The 20,288-nt window shown below is 52.4% G+C and overlaps 9 protein-coding genes across 9 annotated transcripts; 3 read left to right on the top strand and 6 right to left on the bottom strand.

Annotated features, from left to right (window-relative positions):
- Positions 1-283: 283 nt before the first annotated feature.
- Positions 284-3,465, top strand: J4E87_001684 (uncharacterized protein; the record flags this gene model as incomplete). The annotated part of the gene is made up of 3 exons (XM_049373325.1): positions 284-1,298; positions 1,357-2,708; positions 2,791-3,465. 3 exons carry the CDS (start codon positions 284-286, stop codon positions 3,463-3,465), a joined length of 3,042 nt encoding a protein of 1,013 aa, XP_049236695.1.
- A 1,702-nt stretch (positions 3,466-5,167) lies between these two features.
- Positions 5,168-5,906, bottom strand: J4E87_001683 (uncharacterized protein; the record flags this gene model as incomplete). The annotated part of the gene is made up of 5 exons (XM_049373324.1): positions 5,168-5,336; positions 5,393-5,494; positions 5,565-5,634; positions 5,689-5,818; positions 5,880-5,906. 5 exons carry the CDS (start codon positions 5,904-5,906, stop codon positions 5,168-5,170), a joined length of 498 nt encoding a protein of 165 aa, XP_049236694.1.
- Positions 5,907-7,932: 2,026 nt separating this feature from the next.
- EGD2 (GAL4 enhancer protein) lies at positions 7,933-8,713 on the bottom strand (the record flags this gene model as incomplete). Its single annotated transcript, XM_049373323.1, has 3 exons — positions 7,933-8,263; positions 8,314-8,372; positions 8,477-8,713. The coding sequence occupies 3 exons, from the start codon at positions 8,711-8,713 to the stop codon at positions 7,933-7,935; spliced, it is 627 nt and encodes a 208-aa protein (XP_049236693.1).
- A 482-nt stretch (positions 8,714-9,195) lies between these two features.
- On the bottom strand, positions 9,196-9,785 carry J4E87_001681 (uncharacterized protein; the record flags this gene model as incomplete). Its single annotated transcript, XM_049373322.1, has 3 exons — positions 9,196-9,252; positions 9,351-9,608; positions 9,660-9,785. The coding sequence occupies 3 exons, from the start codon at positions 9,783-9,785 to the stop codon at positions 9,196-9,198; spliced, it is 441 nt and encodes a 146-aa protein (XP_049236692.1).
- A 1,218-nt stretch (positions 9,786-11,003) lies between these two features.
- Positions 11,004-12,038, bottom strand: J4E87_001680 (uncharacterized protein; the record flags this gene model as incomplete). The annotated part of the gene is made up of 1 exon (XM_049373321.1): positions 11,004-12,038. The coding sequence occupies one exon, from the start codon at positions 12,036-12,038 to the stop codon at positions 11,004-11,006; it is 1,035 nt and encodes a 344-aa protein (XP_049236691.1).
- A 494-nt stretch (positions 12,039-12,532) lies between these two features.
- On the top strand, positions 12,533-14,090 carry J4E87_001679 (uncharacterized protein; the record flags this gene model as incomplete). Its single annotated transcript, XM_049373320.1, has 2 exons — positions 12,533-12,615; positions 12,806-14,090. The coding sequence occupies 2 exons, from the start codon at positions 12,533-12,535 to the stop codon at positions 14,088-14,090; spliced, it is 1,368 nt and encodes a 455-aa protein (XP_049236690.1).
- Positions 14,091-14,475: 385 nt separating this feature from the next.
- Positions 14,476-15,241, bottom strand: ATP7 (ATP synthase d subunit; the record flags this gene model as incomplete). Its single annotated transcript, XM_049373319.1, has 4 exons — positions 14,476-14,505; positions 14,561-14,647; positions 14,703-15,098; positions 15,230-15,241. 4 exons carry the CDS (start codon positions 15,239-15,241, stop codon positions 14,476-14,478), a joined length of 525 nt encoding a protein of 174 aa, XP_049236689.1.
- A 598-nt stretch (positions 15,242-15,839) lies between these two features.
- On the top strand, positions 15,840-16,613 carry SAR1 (COPII coat GTPase; the record flags this gene model as incomplete). The annotated part of the gene is made up of 6 exons (XM_049373318.1): positions 15,840-15,848; positions 15,902-15,927; positions 15,983-16,003; positions 16,050-16,088; positions 16,140-16,249; positions 16,297-16,613. 6 exons carry the CDS (start codon positions 15,840-15,842, stop codon positions 16,611-16,613), a joined length of 522 nt encoding a protein of 173 aa, XP_049236688.1.
- Positions 16,614-19,353: 2,740 nt separating this feature from the next.
- Positions 19,354-20,288, bottom strand: J4E87_001676 (uncharacterized protein; the record flags this gene model as incomplete). The annotated part of the gene is made up of 2 exons (XM_049373317.1): positions 19,354-19,996; positions 20,050-20,288. 2 exons carry the CDS (start codon positions 20,286-20,288, stop codon positions 19,354-19,356), a joined length of 882 nt encoding a protein of 293 aa, XP_049236687.1.

The raw sequence follows: 20,288 nt of genomic DNA, 5'->3' as shown, positions 1-20,288 counted from the left end.
TGCAACCGCAGCGGACAGTCGGGTCATCCCTTGAGGCCTTATTCCTCAGGCTTTTCGCCGACTAACCTTGCGATGTCGTCTCTTCTCTTTGCGACAGTCTATTTCCTCGATCCCCTGTCGTGAAGTCTTGCCGTCGCATCCAAGCTGAGCCGCTCACCTGCAGCCCCAGGTCATACAAACGCGGCCTCGCGCAGCCTCCCGCCAATACCGACCGCAAGAACACTATAAGAAGAGAAGGCTGGAACGTAGGCAACAGCAAGAGGGGCGCTATCCGCCAGGCATCATGGTCGACCGCCGGCCACTCATGCAGGAGTCCTCGGACCTCTCTGAGAGCTCAGACAACACGCCCGCCCTGCCTTCGCTCGGCTTCTCCAGCAACTCCCATACTCTCGGGCTTACTACCCCGCCGCCTGCGCGACCGCACTACGCACGGCTACAGAGCGATACCACCGCCGTCGGTCGCAACACACCAAGTATCGTACAGGAGGAGGACGAGGAAGAAGACATTGCAGACGGCTTCCAACGCGGCAAGGACAATGGACTAGGCATAGCAACATCCCCTGTCGCGACAACGCAGACCGCCAGGCGCGTTAGCATACAACCCATCCCGCGACGAGCCGTCGGTCCTGGCCCCAAGAGCCCGCCCACAAAGAGCCCCGGCGCATTCTCGCCTCTAGGCTCAGCCGACCCATACTTTGGAGGCTTCCCCAAGAGCTCAAACGAGTCCACACCCGATCTGCGGCGAGACAGGTTCAGCCCCGATGTCGGTAGAGCGAGTCCTGACGTCGGCACATACGAAGAGTTTCGGCACGGCATACTCAAAAACGCAAAGCAAAGCAACAGCAGCATAAATGAATACGAAACATACATCCATTCCGCTGATACCGATGGACTCCGAGGCGGCGGCGCCGCTCCCTCGATCAAGTCAGCATACGAAAACGACTTTCGCCCAATTCATGAATGCGCGACGACACGAGACTTTTACCACCCACGCATCACCTGGCTCAATCTGTCTTTGATTGTCATATCGCTGTTCTCGTGCTTGTTCTCTGGCATCTTCTTGGCCCTGGCTATCCGTGCTCCTCATTATGGGCGGCGCATTACTAGCCATGGGCCTATTACGCCCGCCGATGCTATCCTGCTCACGACGGTCATGGCTAAGCTTATTGAGTTGTCTTTTGTGACGGCCTTTGTGGCTTTCCTTGGGCAGGTGCTTAGTCGGAGGGCGTTTATGAAGGATCATGGGAGGGGGGTTACGCTGTCGGAACTTAGTATGTGGAGGTGGGTCGTTCAGCCAGGTAAGCATATGTTTTATGTGGATCGTTTGTGAGGCGTGTTCTGACTTGTTTGTGATAGGCACTTTGATCACCCACTGGGAGACTGCAAAGTATGCTGGACTGTCTTTTCTGGGCATACTGAGTTTGCTGAGCGCTGTTCTGGCGACGCTTTACTCATCTGCAGCTGCTGCTACTGTTCAGCCTATGCTAAGAGATGGTAATTGGGATAACGGCCTGGTCCTGGCTGGTCGTGTCAAGAGCGACTTCGCAAACATCAATTATCTCAAGGAAATGTGTCAAACGCCCATTCGAACCGACCAGAAAGCCCAAGGAGAAACTTGCCTACAGATGGAACACGCTGGCCAAGGATACCACAACTTTCAGCGCTACCTCTCGGATTGGGATCTATCAGCCAGGAACGGCAACGGCACTTCAATCCAGAAGCTACGACCGCAGGGCTTTGGGCTTCTGTACGAGAACACTACGGTCACTGGGCAATGGATCGATATTGTCAACACTACTGAGGTTTCCCAGAAGCACGGTAGGGTTATCAACAATGTGACAATGGCAATGCCTCATTCAGGCGTGTTCGCTGCTGCCCGCGACCAAAGAAACGGGATTTTGCAACCTGAAGAGTTAAACTCCGAAGGAACTTACTCGTTGCGCGCTTCAGTACCGTCGCCAGTATTGAACGTACTGTGCGTAAACATGAACGAGACAGAGTTAGAACCTATCGTATACGCCGCTTGGCCCAACGATGACGAGGTCGATCTTCTTTCTTGGGGAAACGTTCCTGGTATCAGGGACAACGCGACCACAACCAACAAGACTGTGGTGGATGAGATCTTCGGCTGGGACGTTAACGACACAACAACCACGATGAACTGGCCGCCCGTCTTCGGCAAATACCCCTTGCCTTTTAATACAATCATGAACCACACTAGCTTTGCCTGGGGACGATCCGCAATCTACCTGCTAGGACAAGGAGGACCAGATGATGTTGGCATGGATGGGACAGGCATCTTCTCATTGTGCAAGTTACACCTCACGGTGAGACCAGGATGCAGTACACGTCATAATGTTACAGGCTCGGGTGCCACTATGGAAGCACTTTGCGAAGACCCCAACGACAAAAAGGCCTTCGTCGAGACGGGCGACGAAGTCAGCATCAATACAAAGGGCGTGGCTAATTGGCGCGACATAGGTACTGACTGGTCCAACAGTCTGTCACTCGGCACTGGCCTCATGGATGCAAATGCGAGTACATCCAGACTATTGACACAATTGGTATTGAAGCCTACCAACCCGGATCCAGAAAACCTTCAGGTCGACCTAAGCAATGCCATACCCAGTTTAGGGGAGGCCCTGGCTGTTTTGGCTGGATGCACCTTGCTGTTGAGTATGGTGGATACGCCTTTTGTGACGTTCTGGGTGTGTAACTCTTTCTTTTTCTGTTGTTGGCGTCTTGCCACTTCGTAGCCCTCACTAGCGAATTCGCTGACACAACCCACAGAACTATTCCCACCCTATGCTCGACGAGTACCAAACGCAATACTTCAACGCCTCGCTCAAAGCCCAACAATATGCATCCGGGGGCATGCCCGGCGCTTCCAAAGCATGGGTACTCATACTTGCTCTCGTCTTCGCCATGAACGTCTTTGTCCTCATCTACTTCATCTTCCACCGCGGCCTGGTGACAGACTTTTGCGAACCGCCCAACCTCTTTGCCCTCGCCGTCAACTCGCCCCCATCGCACGTCCTCGCCGGATCTTGTGGCGGCGGCCCAGAAGGAAAACAATACATGGTGAACTGGTTCGTAAACCACGAGGGCAACCACTTATACATGGAACCCGGAGAGAAATCCCATCTCCTCGGTGGCCACGGCCACGGCCAGCCGCACGTCCACATGCATAGTCATACCCACAGCCCACTCCATGAAGCTCCACCAAGAGAAGGCAAAGGTGTGAATGGCTTCTTCGCCCAGATAGCCGAAACGGTCAAACGTAGATTCAGTATGAGAGAGCGTTCTGCGCCGACGAAGCTTCGGCCAGCTAGTGCGGTGGAGAGTCTCAGACCCCCTGTGACTGTGAGGCCCGGGAGTATAGCGTCGGATTATGAGATGGAGGATGGGCAGACGAGGACGTCGAGGCAGTATCAGAAGTTGGCGAAGAGAAGGAGTATGCTTTGAGCTTTTTTGGCTTGGGTGGTGTGGTAATGTAATGTTTATATGTAATGAATGTTTGACCGATACTCACGTCTGCTATCGAATGATCAGCACTTACAATATCTCTGAAGAACCCCAGGAATTGGACAAGATGAGTGTAAGTGACTGGTGGTTGGATGCGTTAGATCATCTCACTAGAAATAGGTAACGGCAGCTTGTGGTGAACAGCTTGCAGTCGTGCAACCCATGTGTTATATATCCGCCTACGTGATTCCAACAGTTGCATGTTGCGAGAGAAGAAGTACATTGCAGATGAATTTATCGCCGCCATAGGTACCATAATTTCTTCGCTGTCATCTCCGTATCCACTTTCCACCACCCTCGCCCATCGATAGCTACCACTTACTCCTATGTCGCCAGTCCACTGCATCTCTCGCGTTTGGTGGTTCATTGTCGTTTCGTGCGGCCTTGGGCTTGATCGGGCGTACTTAGAACGATCCGTCTCGTGGCTGTACGTCAGAGCTACTGGCGATTTCTTTTGGCTATCACTATTTAGTGACATGCACAGAAGCTTCGACTAGTCTTTGCTGCGAACCTTGTAGCCCCCATCGTAAGGTTGAAGATCATCGCCCTTGGGTCTTGGCTATCAATGCTTAGTGTTGTGTCGTGAAGACTCGGTTGAGTGTGGGCGAACCTTATATCCTCCATCCCCAGGCTGATCTGCGTAGATAATCCTTGGCTATAGCTTGTTAGTATTGCATTTTGTAGTGAACACTTGACCTTGCGATAGCGCATCATCCAGCACCAAAGTATCTATCCACGGGTATAGAATGAATCATGCGTACCTTACTATCATACGAAGCCATGTTAGACCTACTGGCGTGAGGGATGTTGAAGCCTGGATGGAAGTTCGGGATGATGTTTCGGATATTGCTAGTAACGAAAAATGCTGCCCGGATACGATGGATGGTACGATGCTCTTATCCACAGACCTACGAGCGGGAAGCAATCTCGAGACTGACCAGCTGATACAAGGTCTACATGCACTAGTATCCAGCCGACACTTCCAGATAGTCATTCGTCAAATCTCACCGATGAGACACCCACCAGGCGACAAGGCTGGCTCTGTGTCCTATCAATATAGCATGACTTACACATACCCCGCTTTTGCAGGCGACATTCTGGGCCGGCACGGCAAGTATAGGCTCAAATGCTAGGACTGTAGCCTATGATACTCGAGAAAAGGAGCGGTGTAGCTCTCCGCGAAAGCCACGTTCTTTGCTATCGGAGTGACGAACCGCGAGACGGTCCGATGAATATCAAACACACCTTCCCTAGATATCACGGGAACAGATAGTGCTAGGCATTCTGGATTAATGGCATACACTTGAACGCTATGAGTGCGGAAAGTAATACAAACAAGAGGCCATTATCGCGGATGCGACAGATGGTAGCATAAATGAGACAGATCTAAGTATGGCTAGGTCAATGAGGACGACCTAAGTCTCTGGGATGTAGGCTAGAGGACTTCAGGTTCAACAGAGGCTAAGCAAGATATGTAATATAAGACATTGTATAAAGAGAGTTATACCACCAGGGGGTAAACGAGTGTAAACAGATTGCAACCCGATAGGAAAGAGAAACAAGCAATACAAGAACCCGAACGCGACCTCGATAGCGATCAACGCCATCACCAACACACCAAACCGTTGAAATCCGCACGTTCTCATCGCGCCGGCGGCTGCGTCCAACGCCCCAACATCTGACCAAGTGCCCAATTCCATTCATTAACAAAAGCATTCGTGAGCTGCGTGATCTGCTCCGCAGACGGCGTCTGACCCGCCCACATAGCTGGCTGAGACGCCTGGTAACGCGCATAGTACGGCAGTAGCTGACTGTCTTGAGATCAGCAAACGAAATCGCAATGTAGTGTATGTTTTGGTAGACGTACTCAGTTTGTATCTTGTTCAGAACCAACCAACACAAGTTCCATGAGCGGTTGCTTGCAGGGTCGGCGTAGACACGTCGCTTTGCTTCGTCTAGGCAGTCAGAACTACAGATGGGTTAGCACATGCTTTGGGAGGCACCGTGTACCCTTCGGGGGGTCATGATGGGCAGTTTACCTGAAAGGATAGTTCCTAGTCAATCCACGAAGTTCGGTCAACAGGCCATGCGACTCGACGTAGTACTTCCCTGATACCCACAATCAGTTTTCAATCTACATATACCAGTATTGTCGATACTTACAAGCCGCCGTCATCGGCTCACTGCAGTCCGGTGTACCGAGCTTTGCAAAAGCCTGCTCGACACGGACGAGTTCAACGATGGTATTGAACTGGTGAGATCGAAGCGCTTGGATGTATTGTGCCTTTTCGGCCTGTTGGAGTTTAGCATCCGGGAAATAGGTGTTGACGGTCATATAGCGGATTGAGACGTACGGAGGTGATCTTTCGGCTGGAAGACATTCTGGCGAACTGTGGAACCCGGTATCTACGTGCTGGTGGGTTAAAGTATTCGCTGTGGTTGGGACTGGTAGAAGATGTAGGATCGATGGACATGTAATAGCAATTCGAACCCGAGCTCAACTGAACATGGGGTACCGAAGTTGATGGAGGAGGATGTATGGGAAGGACAACTTGCTGTGATGAGTCCATCGTTTGTTGAAGATAGTCAAAGTATTATATAGGTCTTTTCTATTGCTGATGTTGTCGTAGGAGTGGCCCTCTCAGCTATAGTCATCTCATAGCCAATGTGTGTGTCGTGAGGCATCCACGGAGAGCCACATGCAAGAAAGTTCCATGGGGATGAGTTCAGCTCTCGACGCCATATCGTCATAAGAAGTTGCAGGCTTCCCAAACAACAGTGCCAAGGGTGAAGAAGGCAGCTGTGAATTGTCGAATGCGGAAGCATCAAGTAAGATTATGAATCCTTTGAGGAACTATGAGATAACCTTCGTCCCTTTAGGCCTCCGTGCGTTCGATATAGGTCCGATAGTGTTAGCATCGTCTCCTTGATAGGCCAGTCTGCTTGCAGCAATGGGTCTGCGACACATCAAACACAAGTGCTGTGGTCAGATTATGGGTCATGAACAAGGGCTATGCGACTTGGTCATGGCTCTCGCGGCCCGGTCGATCTGATCCCAAGAGCTTTTGTAGAGATACTGTGATAATACCAGCCACATTCTTGATGCCGAGAGTTTGGATTGATCGCTCATTGGTCGTGTATTCAACATGTTTCAACTGTGTAAGCAACAGTGGGTCGCTTGAACCCTAACAGCGTCTTCAACACCATCATCGCCGTTGCACCTTACGGAGAATACTGCGTATCAGGTAAGTGCCATGCTGAGGACCAACGCGCAGCATGGTAGCTGAGCTCGATGTTGTCGATGTGTGGAGTCGGCATTTAGGCGCAATCCTGACGGAGTGTGCGAAACACGTTCGGAAAGTCAACTTTCCGTTGTATATCTGGGTATTTCGACACAATGAGAAAGAAGCTAACCAGAACATGTCGGAAGGCTGAGGCTGATATCCCCATATCTGTGCTGACGATGGAAGAGTTCATGGGATCCGGATTTGGCCGCTGTGGCTGGTTAGCTTGTGGCTGAGTATCGCACCCTCGCCAACTTCACCGCTATTACCTCGCAATCCTCACGCAATTCACGATTGCTAACAACACTGCTCCCGGATAGCTTTCTTTCCGAAGGGTACCTGACAAAGCCGCTGCTGAGCAACCGCGCGTTTAGGATTCCGCGTTCCACGTTTGGAAATGTCCTCGGGCGTCACGATCCCCATCTCACCAGCCACGACATAAGCACGACGTTGACCCTCAGTCTCGGGACCCGCGATCCGCGATCCTGGAAAAGGCATATCAATCTGGACGAACATATCGCGATTGATGGAAGCCATTGGTAGCCATCACTTAGCACACGCATAATGGCCCTTGAGGCTGTATCGGCTTGTCAGCAACTCTACGTCAGAAAGAGCCTCAAGACACATGAACTGGGGTCTGAGTGCGCATGACTGGAAGCCGCCATGTTAAACTTCTGATGATCGACCGCTAGAAGGTATGCTTGTTGCATCTCACCTCATTCCGCAGGGCTGCTTTGCAGCTACCACAAGACTCAGAGTTGGGAGACCATATGCTCCAATAGAAGAAGGTAAAACTGCCAAGTGGTAGATGCAGTCGCTCGTCTGGCCCCATGAATATTTCAGCTGCGTTGTGCCAGCCCCCGTTCTGCCACTGCTTAGCGTTTCCATTCTATCTTGCGACTGGAAGGTTTCTAGACTGGTTAGTTCCTGATCACTCACGCATATCGACAAGATAGCAATCATTGGGAACCAATGCTTTCGAATGGACCGGACGGCCACCGATGATTCGTAAAGATTCATGTTGATAGATTCTTTTACATGAGCAGGCAGAAGTCTTTCGACTCCGCAGTGCGTTTGAAGTCGTCATCCACCTTTTACACCCAGACACCTAGACCCGAGTGGTCTATATGCTCAGCGCCATGATGGAGTTTACGATGTCGTTGTCGTTCTCCTTGAGGGCCTTGACGGCCTTCTTCCGCGAGACGCTGGCCTGCTGCATGACGAGCTCGATGTCCTTGGCCTCAAGACCAGAGTCGTCGATCTCCTCATCGTCGTCCTCCTCTTCCTCCTCGTCCTTCTTGTCCTCGACAGCCTTGGCCTTGCCCTTGCCGGAGTCGTCGCCGTGGTCATGACCGGCGTGGTCGTGGGGCGCGGACTCGCCCTGAGCGAGCTGCTGGGCGGCGGAGGCCTGGGCCTGGGCGTTCAAGTCCTCGATCTTGGCCTCACCGAAGATGCTGGTGCGGGGTCAGCAGGCGGCTTGTGCCATTGAGGGGCAGCGACTCACATCCAGGTGTTGCTTGAGGGCGACTTGTAGACGTCCGGCTGGTTGATAACAAACAGAACCTGGTAGGTGTGTTAGCCTAATACCCTGCACTGTGTCTACGGTCTGCCCGCATCTCGTGTTTGTTGACTGCAGCTCCCCCACCAATTGCGCGGAAAGCACTCACGTTCTTCGGTCGGCGGAGGGTGACGCGTGTGATGCCGTCGATGTGCTTCAGGCCGAGCTTGGCAATGGCCTTGCGAGCCTTCTTCTCGTTGCGGGAGTGGACGGCGACGGAAGAGCCCGCGGGCACGTTGACCTCGCCCTCCTCGTTCTCAGACTCGTCGCTGGACTCATCCTCCTCGATCTGGACGTTCTTCTTCTCGGGCTCGTCGGGGAGCTCTTCAATGCGGGGGTTGGCCATTTTTTCGGTTTGTGGGTGACGGCAGGTGGTGGTGGTGCTGCAATATCGAGCGTCGCGGAGTTGGGGTCGGAGCTTCCAAAAATGATTTGTGGGCGGTTTAGCGCGGGCAGCTCTCGCAATTGGCAATGACGCCCATCACAAGCAACAATTACTCTCACAGCCTATGTCGCGCAATTCACAAGGAAGGGCATTTCAAAGGGGGTATCAAATTGCAATTCTAGTTGCACTGTTCGTGTGTGTTCATGAATTTGTGGATTGAACTCTCTTGCTACATGTGGAATGCATGCGAGAGCCGAGTAAACCGTTCCCAAACCGAATTGCACCGTGCCAAACATTGGACTTATTCGCCCTTAACCAGGCCTTGAATTTTTGAATGCCTTTGAGGTCGCCTTCGGAATGCTCATGAAATGCACGTCATGCCTCTATGCCACCTGCATGCAGCGATCACCACAACGCCTGTCTCCCGACAGCATCGAGACTACCTATGCCTTTGCGCTGGCGCGGATCTTGGCGAAGGTCTTCTGAACCTCGAAACGAGCCTGTGTTGTTGTTAGTCTGTGTTCCCAATTCGCATCCGGGGTACCGCGTCTCGTCCGAATGGTCGCATTCGACGACACAGGTACAAGCCAGAACGTACCTGCTTCCTCATCTTCATGACCTTGAAGCGCTCAAAGTCATTGAGTCCCCGCCTCTTCTGGATAGCCGCACGCTTCTGGGCCCATGAGCTCTCGTCGAACTTTTGCTGGACCTTGTGCTCCTCCCACTTCTTCGCGACGTGGCCGTTACCCGAGGCACGGGGAAGCTTGGGGATGACGATGGGTGTAAGGGAGAGTTTCGCAAGCGCGACTTCCTGGCGAGGGACAGGGGCCTTCTCGGAGGGACCTTGGAGGAGGACCTATGTCTGTGTGAGCCGCTGAACAGCACCCGGATCGCGGATTTTCCATACACGCTTGTGGTCAATGATCTCGACGATGACAGCGAGGCGGCCCTCGAATGCACCCTCGTTGAAGAGGACCACGCGGCCGACCTCTACCAGCCTCCAGGCACTCGTTGTAATTTCGGCGTCACCCATTTCGTCGATATGTGCTGCAAGAGAATGTTAGACGGGAAGACACGTGGAGTATTGCTGCGTCGAAAGCGTACCGGTCGGAAATAGGAGTCGGTGTTGATGTTCTTGTCGGGAGTAAGTAATGTCGGTCGGTGGAGGTTCGAAATTCAGTGTGAGCCCGGGGCCGTGCACAAGCGAAAGGCGCCTTGGCGCTAGCGCCGTCCTTAAAGTTTTCTGCGACCGCGCGACTTCCATCATCTCCTCCAGCACCGCGGGCACCGCAGAAGCACCACGCTCGACTCGACAGCCGTCGCGACTTTATGCAGTCGTCGACGTGGCTATTACGACCACTTGACCTCGCACCATGCGCTCTGCAGGTGCAGACGCGACGGACGCGACATGCGCCGAGCTAAACTACTCCAAAGACCCATAGCTACGATCCAACACCCATAGCTCCACTGGTATGTCTCTCGCCTCCACACTCCTCCCCCATCCTAGGATGACATAATTTGCGATTGAGCTCGGCGTCGGAGACCCTCGCCGGGGTCTCTTAACGGCGTCGAAGTCATGACATTCAATTTCTTACATATTCTGAGCTTGCCTTACCCATTCAGCTTCATCACCGCACCGACTTCGCGACAACGGCTGACCAAAACAGACGCTTAGATACCCAGCCAACAGATACCCGACATCCGACGTCGCTGTTAGCCTGCTCATTGCAAACCCATGTCGACATGCGACTGCAGTGCCGTCACTCCACACGGCTATCATGCACAGGTCAGTTCTTACTTTTTTACATCACCGCCCCCACTCCCAATGATTACAACATGCAATAGATAGTATATGATTTCTATGATTACTATTTTATCACCAAGATCACTGAAGGGATCCACAAACACGCTCTGCTTGATAACGCTTTGTTTCGATACAAGTCACTAACAAGCCTGCAGGTAAAATCTCATGTGTACGCAAGTACGCTCAACATCGCTGCATGTGCCAACTGCACGTTCTGTCTTCGTGTCAAGCCATGTTTTTAGCCTTCTTCAATCAAGTTGGCTTGTCCGCGTTGGGTCACGCGCGCATGTGATGAAGGCGACTAAAATTTGTGAAGAAATAGTTTAGCACGATCAAGGCCATTCACGCGATATGCCAGACAGGTCGCAAAGCTAAGTGATATGTAGGCCGTGTAGGCAGGGTATTCGCTCTGTGATCTATCATATCTAGCTAGTCTCAATAAAAATCTCAATCAACATCTGCATCATCCTCCGCGACTCTCTGCTCTGGTGTCGTTGCTCTCCTTCGTGTGATTTTCCTTCCGTAGTTTCGGTACAGGTTCGTCAGCAGCTCCCTTACCACGTCGTTGAATGCTGTCCTTGCGTCAAATTTGCTTCCACCGTACGGGAAGGGGACGATCTTGGACCAGTCGGCGTTATCTTCAAAGTAAAACTCGAGATCAAATGCAACCGCATCCTTGAGCATGGTCTTGAGCGTCACTCCTTTGTGACCGTTGACGTCTGCCCATGCCCACAGTGCAGGGTCGTGGAAATTCAACGTGCTTGACGCTTCTTCGGCGAGGATCTGTGCGTTGAAGAGTAGGTGGCGGATGATGTTGATGTCGCAACCGCAATGTATGACAGCATACTGCAGTAGCTCGGTAGTGATGCCTTTTTGCACACCCAACAGCACGGCAAGCGCTGCCACCGCGTGCTCGTTACCCTCCTTGATCGCTTCTTTCATGCCCGATTTCGCCACTTCACCTGCCATACTACCCTCCCAATCGATCTCTCCAGTCAGGCTAACCAAAACGTAAAGCAGTGACGCTTTGTCCTCCGTCCATGGCCCATGCAGCAACTTTTCTGGTATGTGAAAGCCTTGCGCAAAAGCGAGATGAGGGATCTTGGTGAACTTGTATGGCCATAGTCCGTCGAAGTAGGACACTCCGGGGATCGTAACTCCAGTAGCTGCCCAGGCCTTCCCGCGCAACTTGACCATGGCATCTTGTGCGCGCTGCACGTATTTCAAAAAGAAGTCGTAGGTAAAGAAATGGCAGGTCAGGATGTTGGACTGGAGTGAGGCATCGCTGGTGACGAGTCGGTCCCGATAGTTGGTACGGTGATCGACGGTATGGAAGAAGGCCTGCATAGTGAAGCTCATCTCTATGGCATGTGAGGAGAGTTTCGCGCCAAGATCCCGTGAGCAGCGTGGAAGCGCTGGGTTCATGCTGTAAAGAAAGATCATTTCCAGCAGTTCTGTGGGGAGTCCTTGGAGCGTCGGCATGGCGGGCGTATATTCTTTTTTCTTGCGGGCTGACTTCGTTTTCCGTTGACGTTTGAGTTGAGATGTGGATGCTGAAGAGTTTTGTGCAGGTATGGTAAAAGGTTTACTTTTGGAGGCAGCAGCATATGCTGGGTGTAAGTACTTCCTCTTCTTGCCACGCACGATGATAGGTGTCAGTTCCATCGAGTACTTATGAGCGGCTGTTGCGACCAGGCAGCACTCAAAAGTAAGCCACTTCCGATTGCATGCAGCATGCACAAGGTAGATGGATCGGGAAAGGCTCCGCGTCACCTTTTGGAGATCGCACTGTGCGCCACGTTTTGGTGCACGGGCCCGGTGTGGCTTTGCCGCGGCGTTCCTGGAGCTAGCGTTAGCTTTCCGCTCGTCTTCCTGTCGCATAAACAAAAGACCCGAGGAGATTGACGCACCACGCGCGCGTGCACCACGAACGGAAAAGCGAATCACCGAACGAACGACGCGACCACACCGAAGAGATGCAGGTCCACGCAGTACCCGATTCCGAGCGCGCGTTTGATTCGACTGGGAGGAGGCTGCCCTGGGGGCTTGAGTTCGCAGAGTAAGTCATGTTTCACTGCCATTACCAAATGGAGCCTTCTGCACGCATGAGCCTAGTCATGCGACAAACAAGACTACAAAGTGTTCTTTATACGACATTCCTCTTCTTCATGCTATCTTGACGCCATGGACGACCTCAACTGGGATTCACCCATAGATTCGGACACACAGCTAACATCGATCCCCGACAGTCCCGATCAAAATCAACGGCGCGTGCCAGAAGAGAAAGGCCCCTTTGGCAAAGCACGGAAACGCGGCACCTCACGAGCGAAGACACCCTTGGGCGCCAGCAACGCAGCTGACGAAGCGAGACTCTACAACCAGCGCACAGAAGATGACATCTTCAGTCGTTTCAAGGCAGACGAAGACAAGAGGCGCTCGGTATCCGCGCGGCCAGCCGGTGCACTACCACCATCAGCTTCGGCACCAAATCTCATAGACGCAAGCAACGGACTGAACGTTTCGTTCGCAGCAGGCGCATCAACGAACGCCACTTTCGCACAAGAACCCAAGGAAGTCATACTATACGGCTTCGGATCCGAGCAGCAATGGGCTGCGATAGCACACTACGAGAAGGTTTCCAACGGAATGATCTACGAAGAATACGATCGCGAGCCACCCAACCCCAGGCTCGGCTATAGTCTAGCAGCGCAACGCTCGACATACTACCCAAACTTGGAACCGAAATACTTGACCAGGATCAAGACATATCTTGGGGGAGACCACTGGGTCAAGGTGACTTTCGATAGTGCGGAAGCCGCCGAGCGCGCATGTCACTACAGTCCGAAGAACATCCAGGGCTACACAGTTTACGCAGAGATGTACAGAGGGACAGGACCGCAAGGTGGTGACCGGCCGTTGCGCGCAGAAGGAGGGGGAATGTCACAAATCGCTTCACCCAACACCGTATCTTCAGGCACCTTAGGACCACGCGGTGCATCTCAGTCTTCAGCAACAGCCTCATCTGCCACAGCAACGGCCTCCCAGCCTGCAGCGTCACAAGGACTTGTATCGCAATCAAACTCGGAACCAGCCTGGCTGAGGAGTACAAGCGGCGCTTTCCCAAGCCATCTCGACGACATGCCCGTGGAACCCATGTCTCAACCACGCGAAATGCACCAAGCTCTCGACCCAAACACCGTTCCCGCGCATGCAACTACCACAGCATTGAACCCCCGTTCTCAACGCGCAACCCTGCGACTCAAGGGCGCAAACGTGAAGCCCGCTGTGTTCCTCCCACAAGAAAAGGCCTTCCTCCCCGCAAAACCCCGCTGGCAGCAAACAGTCGGCTCGGTGCCTGTCATTGGATGGGTGATTGGCTCAGGACATGGTATCATTGGCGACCATGTACCGAGAAAAGAGGACGGAACTTTCGACGCAAACAATGCGAGTCTCTACTGGCGGGTGTGGTATATGGTGGACAGTTGCTTCGGTAGTGACTTTTGTGGGGTCAGGGATGCGGAGTATGATGAGTAGGGTTAATTTCAGGTGGGGGCATTTTTTGTAAGACCAAGGGGTATTTGATAAGCATTGGGCGGCGTTTTCGAAATGACAATATAGCGATGTGACTTCTAGTGCTTGGAGGGTTCGGTATCAAATGCATATGTAATGAAATACGAGTGGCATCCTCAGCAGAAAGCGTTTCTTTCGTGATGTATGATTTGCGGGGTTGCCCAACCATGTAAGAATTCATGCTGTACAAGTCTCCAGGTGACTGCGTTGAAACCAATATGAGCAACGCAGGCGAAATGATGTAAATGGTCAAAATCTAGGGTGCATTTCCACTGTCTGGAACTATTCACAAATACGTAGGTAATACAACCCAGATCGGGTACATCTCGACTACATGCAAAGAAGATGTTTAGAGGACGGAAAGATCGCCAAACTTCTCCTGCGGGGTTGTTAGCACTTGCATAGGAACTGTCTTGAGTATTCCTGAAACTTGCCTTGTAGCCGGGAACGGCCCAGCGACCCTTGGAGACGAGCTGCTCGGTGCGCTTGTCGATCTCGGGCTGAGCAGCTGCGACCTCGTCCTGTGATATCTGTCAGCCTCTTGTCCCTCACTTGCCCGTAACCGTATATACGTACAACAGTGAGGTCAGCGAATGGCCTGGCATCCTCAATGTTCTTCAGTGTCTTCTGGAGGTCGCTCAACTCCTTGTCGACAACGCTCTTGGTCTGCTCTGCGCTCTGGACGGCCTGGGCCTCGAAAGCCTCAATGGCCTTGATCTGCCTTCCTACATCGTATGTCTGGGGCTTGAAAGCGTTGAACTGCTTCTCGATGTCGTCGATAACGGCCTGGTTCTTGAGGATGCCGCGGTAGTGGGCGAAGTCGACGGTCTGGGACTGCTCGGAGAGAACGGTGACTTTGCGACGCGCATCGTCGTTGCGCTTCTTGAAGGACTGGAGGGCGGCGGCGGTTTGGCCCTTGAGGCCGAGCTGGGTGCCCAGCTTGGTCCAGTCGAGCTTGAGGGCTGCGCTACGCTACAAGAGGGGATATGTTAGTTTTCTTGTTCTGCATTTCGGAGGAGCCATTGCGGGCGGGGGGCTACTGCCGGCGCAGCAATTGGGCATTCGAGAGCTTCGACGGGTCTTCTGGAAGGGGTGTGACGTACTCCGACGGCCATTGTGATGGATTTAGACGGGGATGCGGTGGTTTCGGTTCGGGAGGGTTGATGTCCAAGTTCTTCGCGAGAGCTCGGAACAGCGCCGCCAAGGATCTGGCGCACGGGCCACTCGACTTCCGCCTCGATCGCGGCCATGTTCCCCCAACATTACCTTTCCCATTCACACTCTACACTTCGTTGCTACATTCTCAACCAACAGTCTAGACCCGAACAACTCTCATCAACATGTGGATTCTCGACTGGTAAGCCCCTTGCTATGTGCTCATATTGCTTTCTTGCTGACCTCGCGCCAGGTGTAAGTTAACTACCCTCCCTCGTTATGTCCCGAACTGGATGGACGTATGTGTTCGTTTCCACAGCACGGCAGAGCAAGATCCCTCCAGCAATCTCTCACAACATTGCTATCGCCTTCCGAGGCCAACGTCTACAACACGGCGCAAGGAAACAACAAGGCCGGGCTTATCACATGCGCATCGATACTATACCATCGCACATGTCCCGAACACCTGCCGGATCAACCAATGGCTTGCTTGGAACATAGTTGAACATGGGCTGACGTTATGTAACAGTCTGGGATGTTCTGTCCTCGCTTGGACTCATGAACAAGGTAAGCAGGAGCATAGTCTCAACTTCACTACTCAAGCTAACACATCATCACAGCATGCCAAACTGCTCTTCCTCGGACTGTACGCACTTCCACATGCCAGCAATTTCAAATACGTATAGCTGACTAGGCTCCAGTGACAATGCAGGAAAGACCACGTATGGCTACCAAACTGGACACGCGAGCTTCCGCTAACACGATTAGGCTTCTGCACATGCTCAAGAACGACAGGGTCGCTGTCCTGTAAGTGAGATGTGGCCTTATTTGACAACTACCGGCTAACATATGGTCCAGCCAGCCGACTCTGCACCCCACTTCCGAAGAGCTCTCAATAGGAAACGTCAAGTTCACAACCTTCGATCTCGGAGGTCACGCACAAGCCCGCCGACTATGGCGCGATTACTGTATGTCAAGCCTGCCTGTTCGCTTGCATAAACTGACAATGTCCCAGTCCCCGAAGTTTCCGGCATCGTCTTCCTTGTTGACGCCAAAGACCACGAGCGTCTCTCCGAGTCAAAAGCCGAGCTCGATGCTCTCCTCGCCATGGAGGAGCTGAAGAACACTCCTTTCGTCGTTCTTGGAAACAAGATCGACCACCCCGACGCCATCTCCGAGGACCAGCTCCGCTCCGCGCTTGGTCTATACCAGACAACCGGTAAGGGCAAGGTACCGCTCGAGGGTATCCGCCCGGTTGAGGTCTTCATGTGCAGTGTGGTCATGAGGCAGGGTTACGGAGAGGGTATCAGATGGTTGAGCCAGTACGTCTAGGCGGATTACTCCAGCAATTATAAGCACGCTAGGCGGACACAAAGCAGCGGGGAGCGCATGTGGCTGCACGTTGGCTCTCTCGATGGAATGAGCTAGATGCAAGTACATACCATGGCCATCACATGCGTAGTAGATGTACTCTTACGGGCGTTGGCGTTAGCTCTTGGAATAATATCATATTGCACACCAACAGTTGTAATACGGTGCCACGTCAACCTAGGGAAAAAGTGAATACCCTGGGGTCTACATCGATGTTAACACACTCACTTTGCACGTACTCATGTTAATGTTGTCTGCAGACCTGTTCAGGTTTTCCTGTATGAGGTGGTGCAGCAAAGGCTGGGTCGGCCCGAAGCGAGCGTGACCGCTACGTTCGGTGTTACTTCAGATGACGTGGGACAATCGCTCCATTCCACTTGTATGCATGATGAATGACAGAAATCATGCATCCAATATGGACACCCATGGTGTTTTATTCCGAGATCATAGTTACTGACAGCGGTTTAGCATGATAAAAGAAACGTAATCCATCCTGTATGCAACTCTCATGGATTTTGGAAATGCGAATTAACAATAGGACTGAAGGACGAATATGTACCGACATACAAATGTTATAAGTGTATAATCGTAATCAAGCAGTACAGATATCAAATTTCCACCGTTCGTTTGGATCCGATGCCTCGATTTTGATACAGTATTCCACAGTACCAGCTCAAACACGAGTGCGATATCATGTGCACAGTACAGGCACGTTGTACCAGGATTCCGAATACCAGATATAGAAACCGGGAATACGGTTTTGGACAGCCGAAAACGTTGAGCTAGCGAAGCTATCTCGCCTGGGCCTTTTGTGGAAAGCATGAAAGATAGAAGGGTCGGATCACTCCGCCCACGACATTGAAACGAGTTTCAAAACTGGAGACACGGCATTGGGAAGCCAAGAGCGGTAACTGAACAAATCGATTTAGTTTGGTGCTTTTGCGAGGAGTCACCTAGAGGCGCCAAATGACTATTTGCTAGAGTCAAAGAACACATCTCGGAAATGGGAGTGCAAAACTGAGGAGTCAACAGCGTTGACTGGATACTCTGATGCTTCGATGCACCGTCATCCAAGCCTTTTGCAAAAGAAGCTTCAGATAAACGGAATGACGGTATTCGTTAACAGAAATTATGATATAGAAATTACCCAGGTACGATTACAGTTCCAATAACCCGTCCGTCTTGACTAGACGAAGCCTCAAACCCCTACTTCACGATACTCAGGAATGTATTTCGTTAAAACGATTCCCGAGACTACATACGGAATCCTAGGCGTTGATTCAATGTCTAACGGCGATATTTCCCAGACATTCTCATACAAGACACTTCAAAAGTCCAGTTCACAAGATCTATAACAAGAAACCCAGTCCTCAGTGTCGAAAGCAGGTCACCGCCCCTTCCCCAGGCGTTCTCGCCACCCTAACACGGCACAGTCAAACCCCAACCCGCTGGTTCGTCGAACAACCCACAACCCGTCTCAACCAAACTTTGTCCCCGCGGAAAGCCGAAAACCCGAAAAGAAAAACGCACCGCCACAGCTAATCCATCTAGCCCTGTTCATATCCTATAAATATCTCCTCAAGAACTAAAGAGTATTCGATAATGCGCTTGTTGGTAGTGTGGGAGACGGCGCAAGCCTCCCAACGACTCTAGTGCATGCACGCGTGTCAATCGATAACGCGGGCTGCAACTTAATCTTTGGTGGTTTGACACGTTGGCTGAGGGACTGAGGGTGGTTAGTTAGGTGGTTAGGGTGGACTGTAGCTTGGTGGGTTGGGGTTATGGGGGAATAGCGAGGCAGGGACGGTGTGTATGCAGGGTGGGTTGACGACGTTTGTCTGTGATTTTTCTTTTTCTTTATTCTTTGTTGTCGTCTTTCTTTGGGAATGTGTATATTGTGTCTTTGAGCTGTATCTGTTCTACTTGTTTATGTAGGCCTATGTCGAATCGTAGGAGCTGCATTGAAGTGTGTGATGTGCAATTGACATCATGATTTCGTACCGTGTACTTCGGAGAATGTACCGGTACATATCCCTTGCGGAAGCAACCTGCACGTGGGGTATATAACTCCTCACCGGCTGTTATGTACGTGCTCAAGATGCCTGTCAAGACATATGCGTGACACTACATATTGGAGACTACATGCAGTAGCAAGCGAAAAGCGTACAATCGCCGGTGTGATGTGACGTGACACAGCTAGGATAGAGATCAGCATGCACCAGCAGGGAAATGCGCCTCTGCGGCACTGCGAAGGATGTATGTCGTCTGACTGTTTTACCAGGATTACCGCAGTAGCTTTGAAGGGATTGAGTAATGGGGTACATTTCTTGGAAAGCGGAGGAGCTGTGAAAGGGTTGGGTTGCCGGGTCAGAGGACGCAGAAGGGCTGGCTATTACGGTAGATGAGTTGAGGAACATGCCCAGGTGTTGTGTTTTTATATCCGTTGTATTAATATTTTCATCGCATGGAGATGCGGGACTACCTATTGAACTAGCTAAGTCCGTGGCTTCTTTCTTAGAAACAAATATCCAAACACCATGCCGCCTATGCTTTAGCTATGTACATGATGTCGTAGATGCATGCAGTCATCAAGGAACGTTGCAAGGAAATCGTGTCATCCTCCGCTACAGCCTTCATTATGTGATCGTCAAAGCGACCGTGTCCCATGTTCATCGCGCGCGCTGAATAGAGCTGATCTCGCTTACAAGAAGGAGAAGAGGGCGAGGAAACCGGCAGCGAGAGCGCCGATGCTGGCAGTGCCAGTGGAGGCAGCACCAGTGAACTCTGAGAAGGGAGGCATGGTGGAGTTGGCGATCGGGGCAGAAGCCTGGGGCTGACCGTCGGAGATCTGGGTGACGAGAGGAGCGGAAGCCTGGGGCTGGCCGTCGGAGATCTGAGTAACGACGGGGGCGGAGGCCTGGGGCTGACCATCAGAGATCTGGGTGACGACAGGGGCAGATGCCTGAGGCTGGCCATCGGAGATCTGGGTAACGACAGCAGGCGAAGAAGCCTGGGGCTGACCGTCAGAGATCTGAGTGACAACGGCGCCGGGGGTGGAAGCCTGGGGTTGACCGTCGGAGATCTGAGTAACAGCTCCGGCAGAGGTAGCCTGGGGCTGACCATCGGAGATCTGGGAGACGGGGCCGGTCTCCTCGGACATGGTAGCCTGGATGTGGATGGGAATGCACTGAGCACCAGTCGACTGGCTGTACAGGTTGTAGAAGTCTCCAGACAAGCACTGGTAGAAGACAGCGGAGCCCATCAGGGACATGGAGCCGTTGCTGCAGAGACCGAAACCTTCAGTCTCGCGAGCACCCTCCTGTACGGGTTGGTCGAACTGGAATCTGATAGTATGTTAGTACTGACTGAGTATGTCAGAGTGTTGTAGGATACGTACTGGTAGTTGGCGGCGATGTAACCGGTGCGACCAGCCTGGTCGGTCAACTTGCCATCCTCGAGAGACAGCTGAAGAGTACCATCAAGCTGGCGCCTGACCATCCTGGAGGGAGTGGTGGTGGCATTGACGGTGGTGATGGCGAAAGTGCCCGGGGCAGAGGACGCACACTCAGCGTCGGAGGAGGCCTGGGGGTAGGCAGCAACGGCAGCCGCGAGGCCGGCAGCGACAAAGGACTTCAT

This window comes from Alternaria ethzedia (assembly GCF_023757985.1).
Source record: "Alternaria ethzedia strain BMP 0044 chromosome Unknown scaffold_3, whole genome shotgun sequence".
Taxonomy (NCBI): domain Eukaryota; kingdom Fungi; phylum Ascomycota; class Dothideomycetes; order Pleosporales; family Pleosporaceae; genus Alternaria; species Alternaria ethzedia.
Note: the sequence above shows the minus strand (reverse complement) of the source record. Positions and strands in the feature narration are given on the sequence as shown.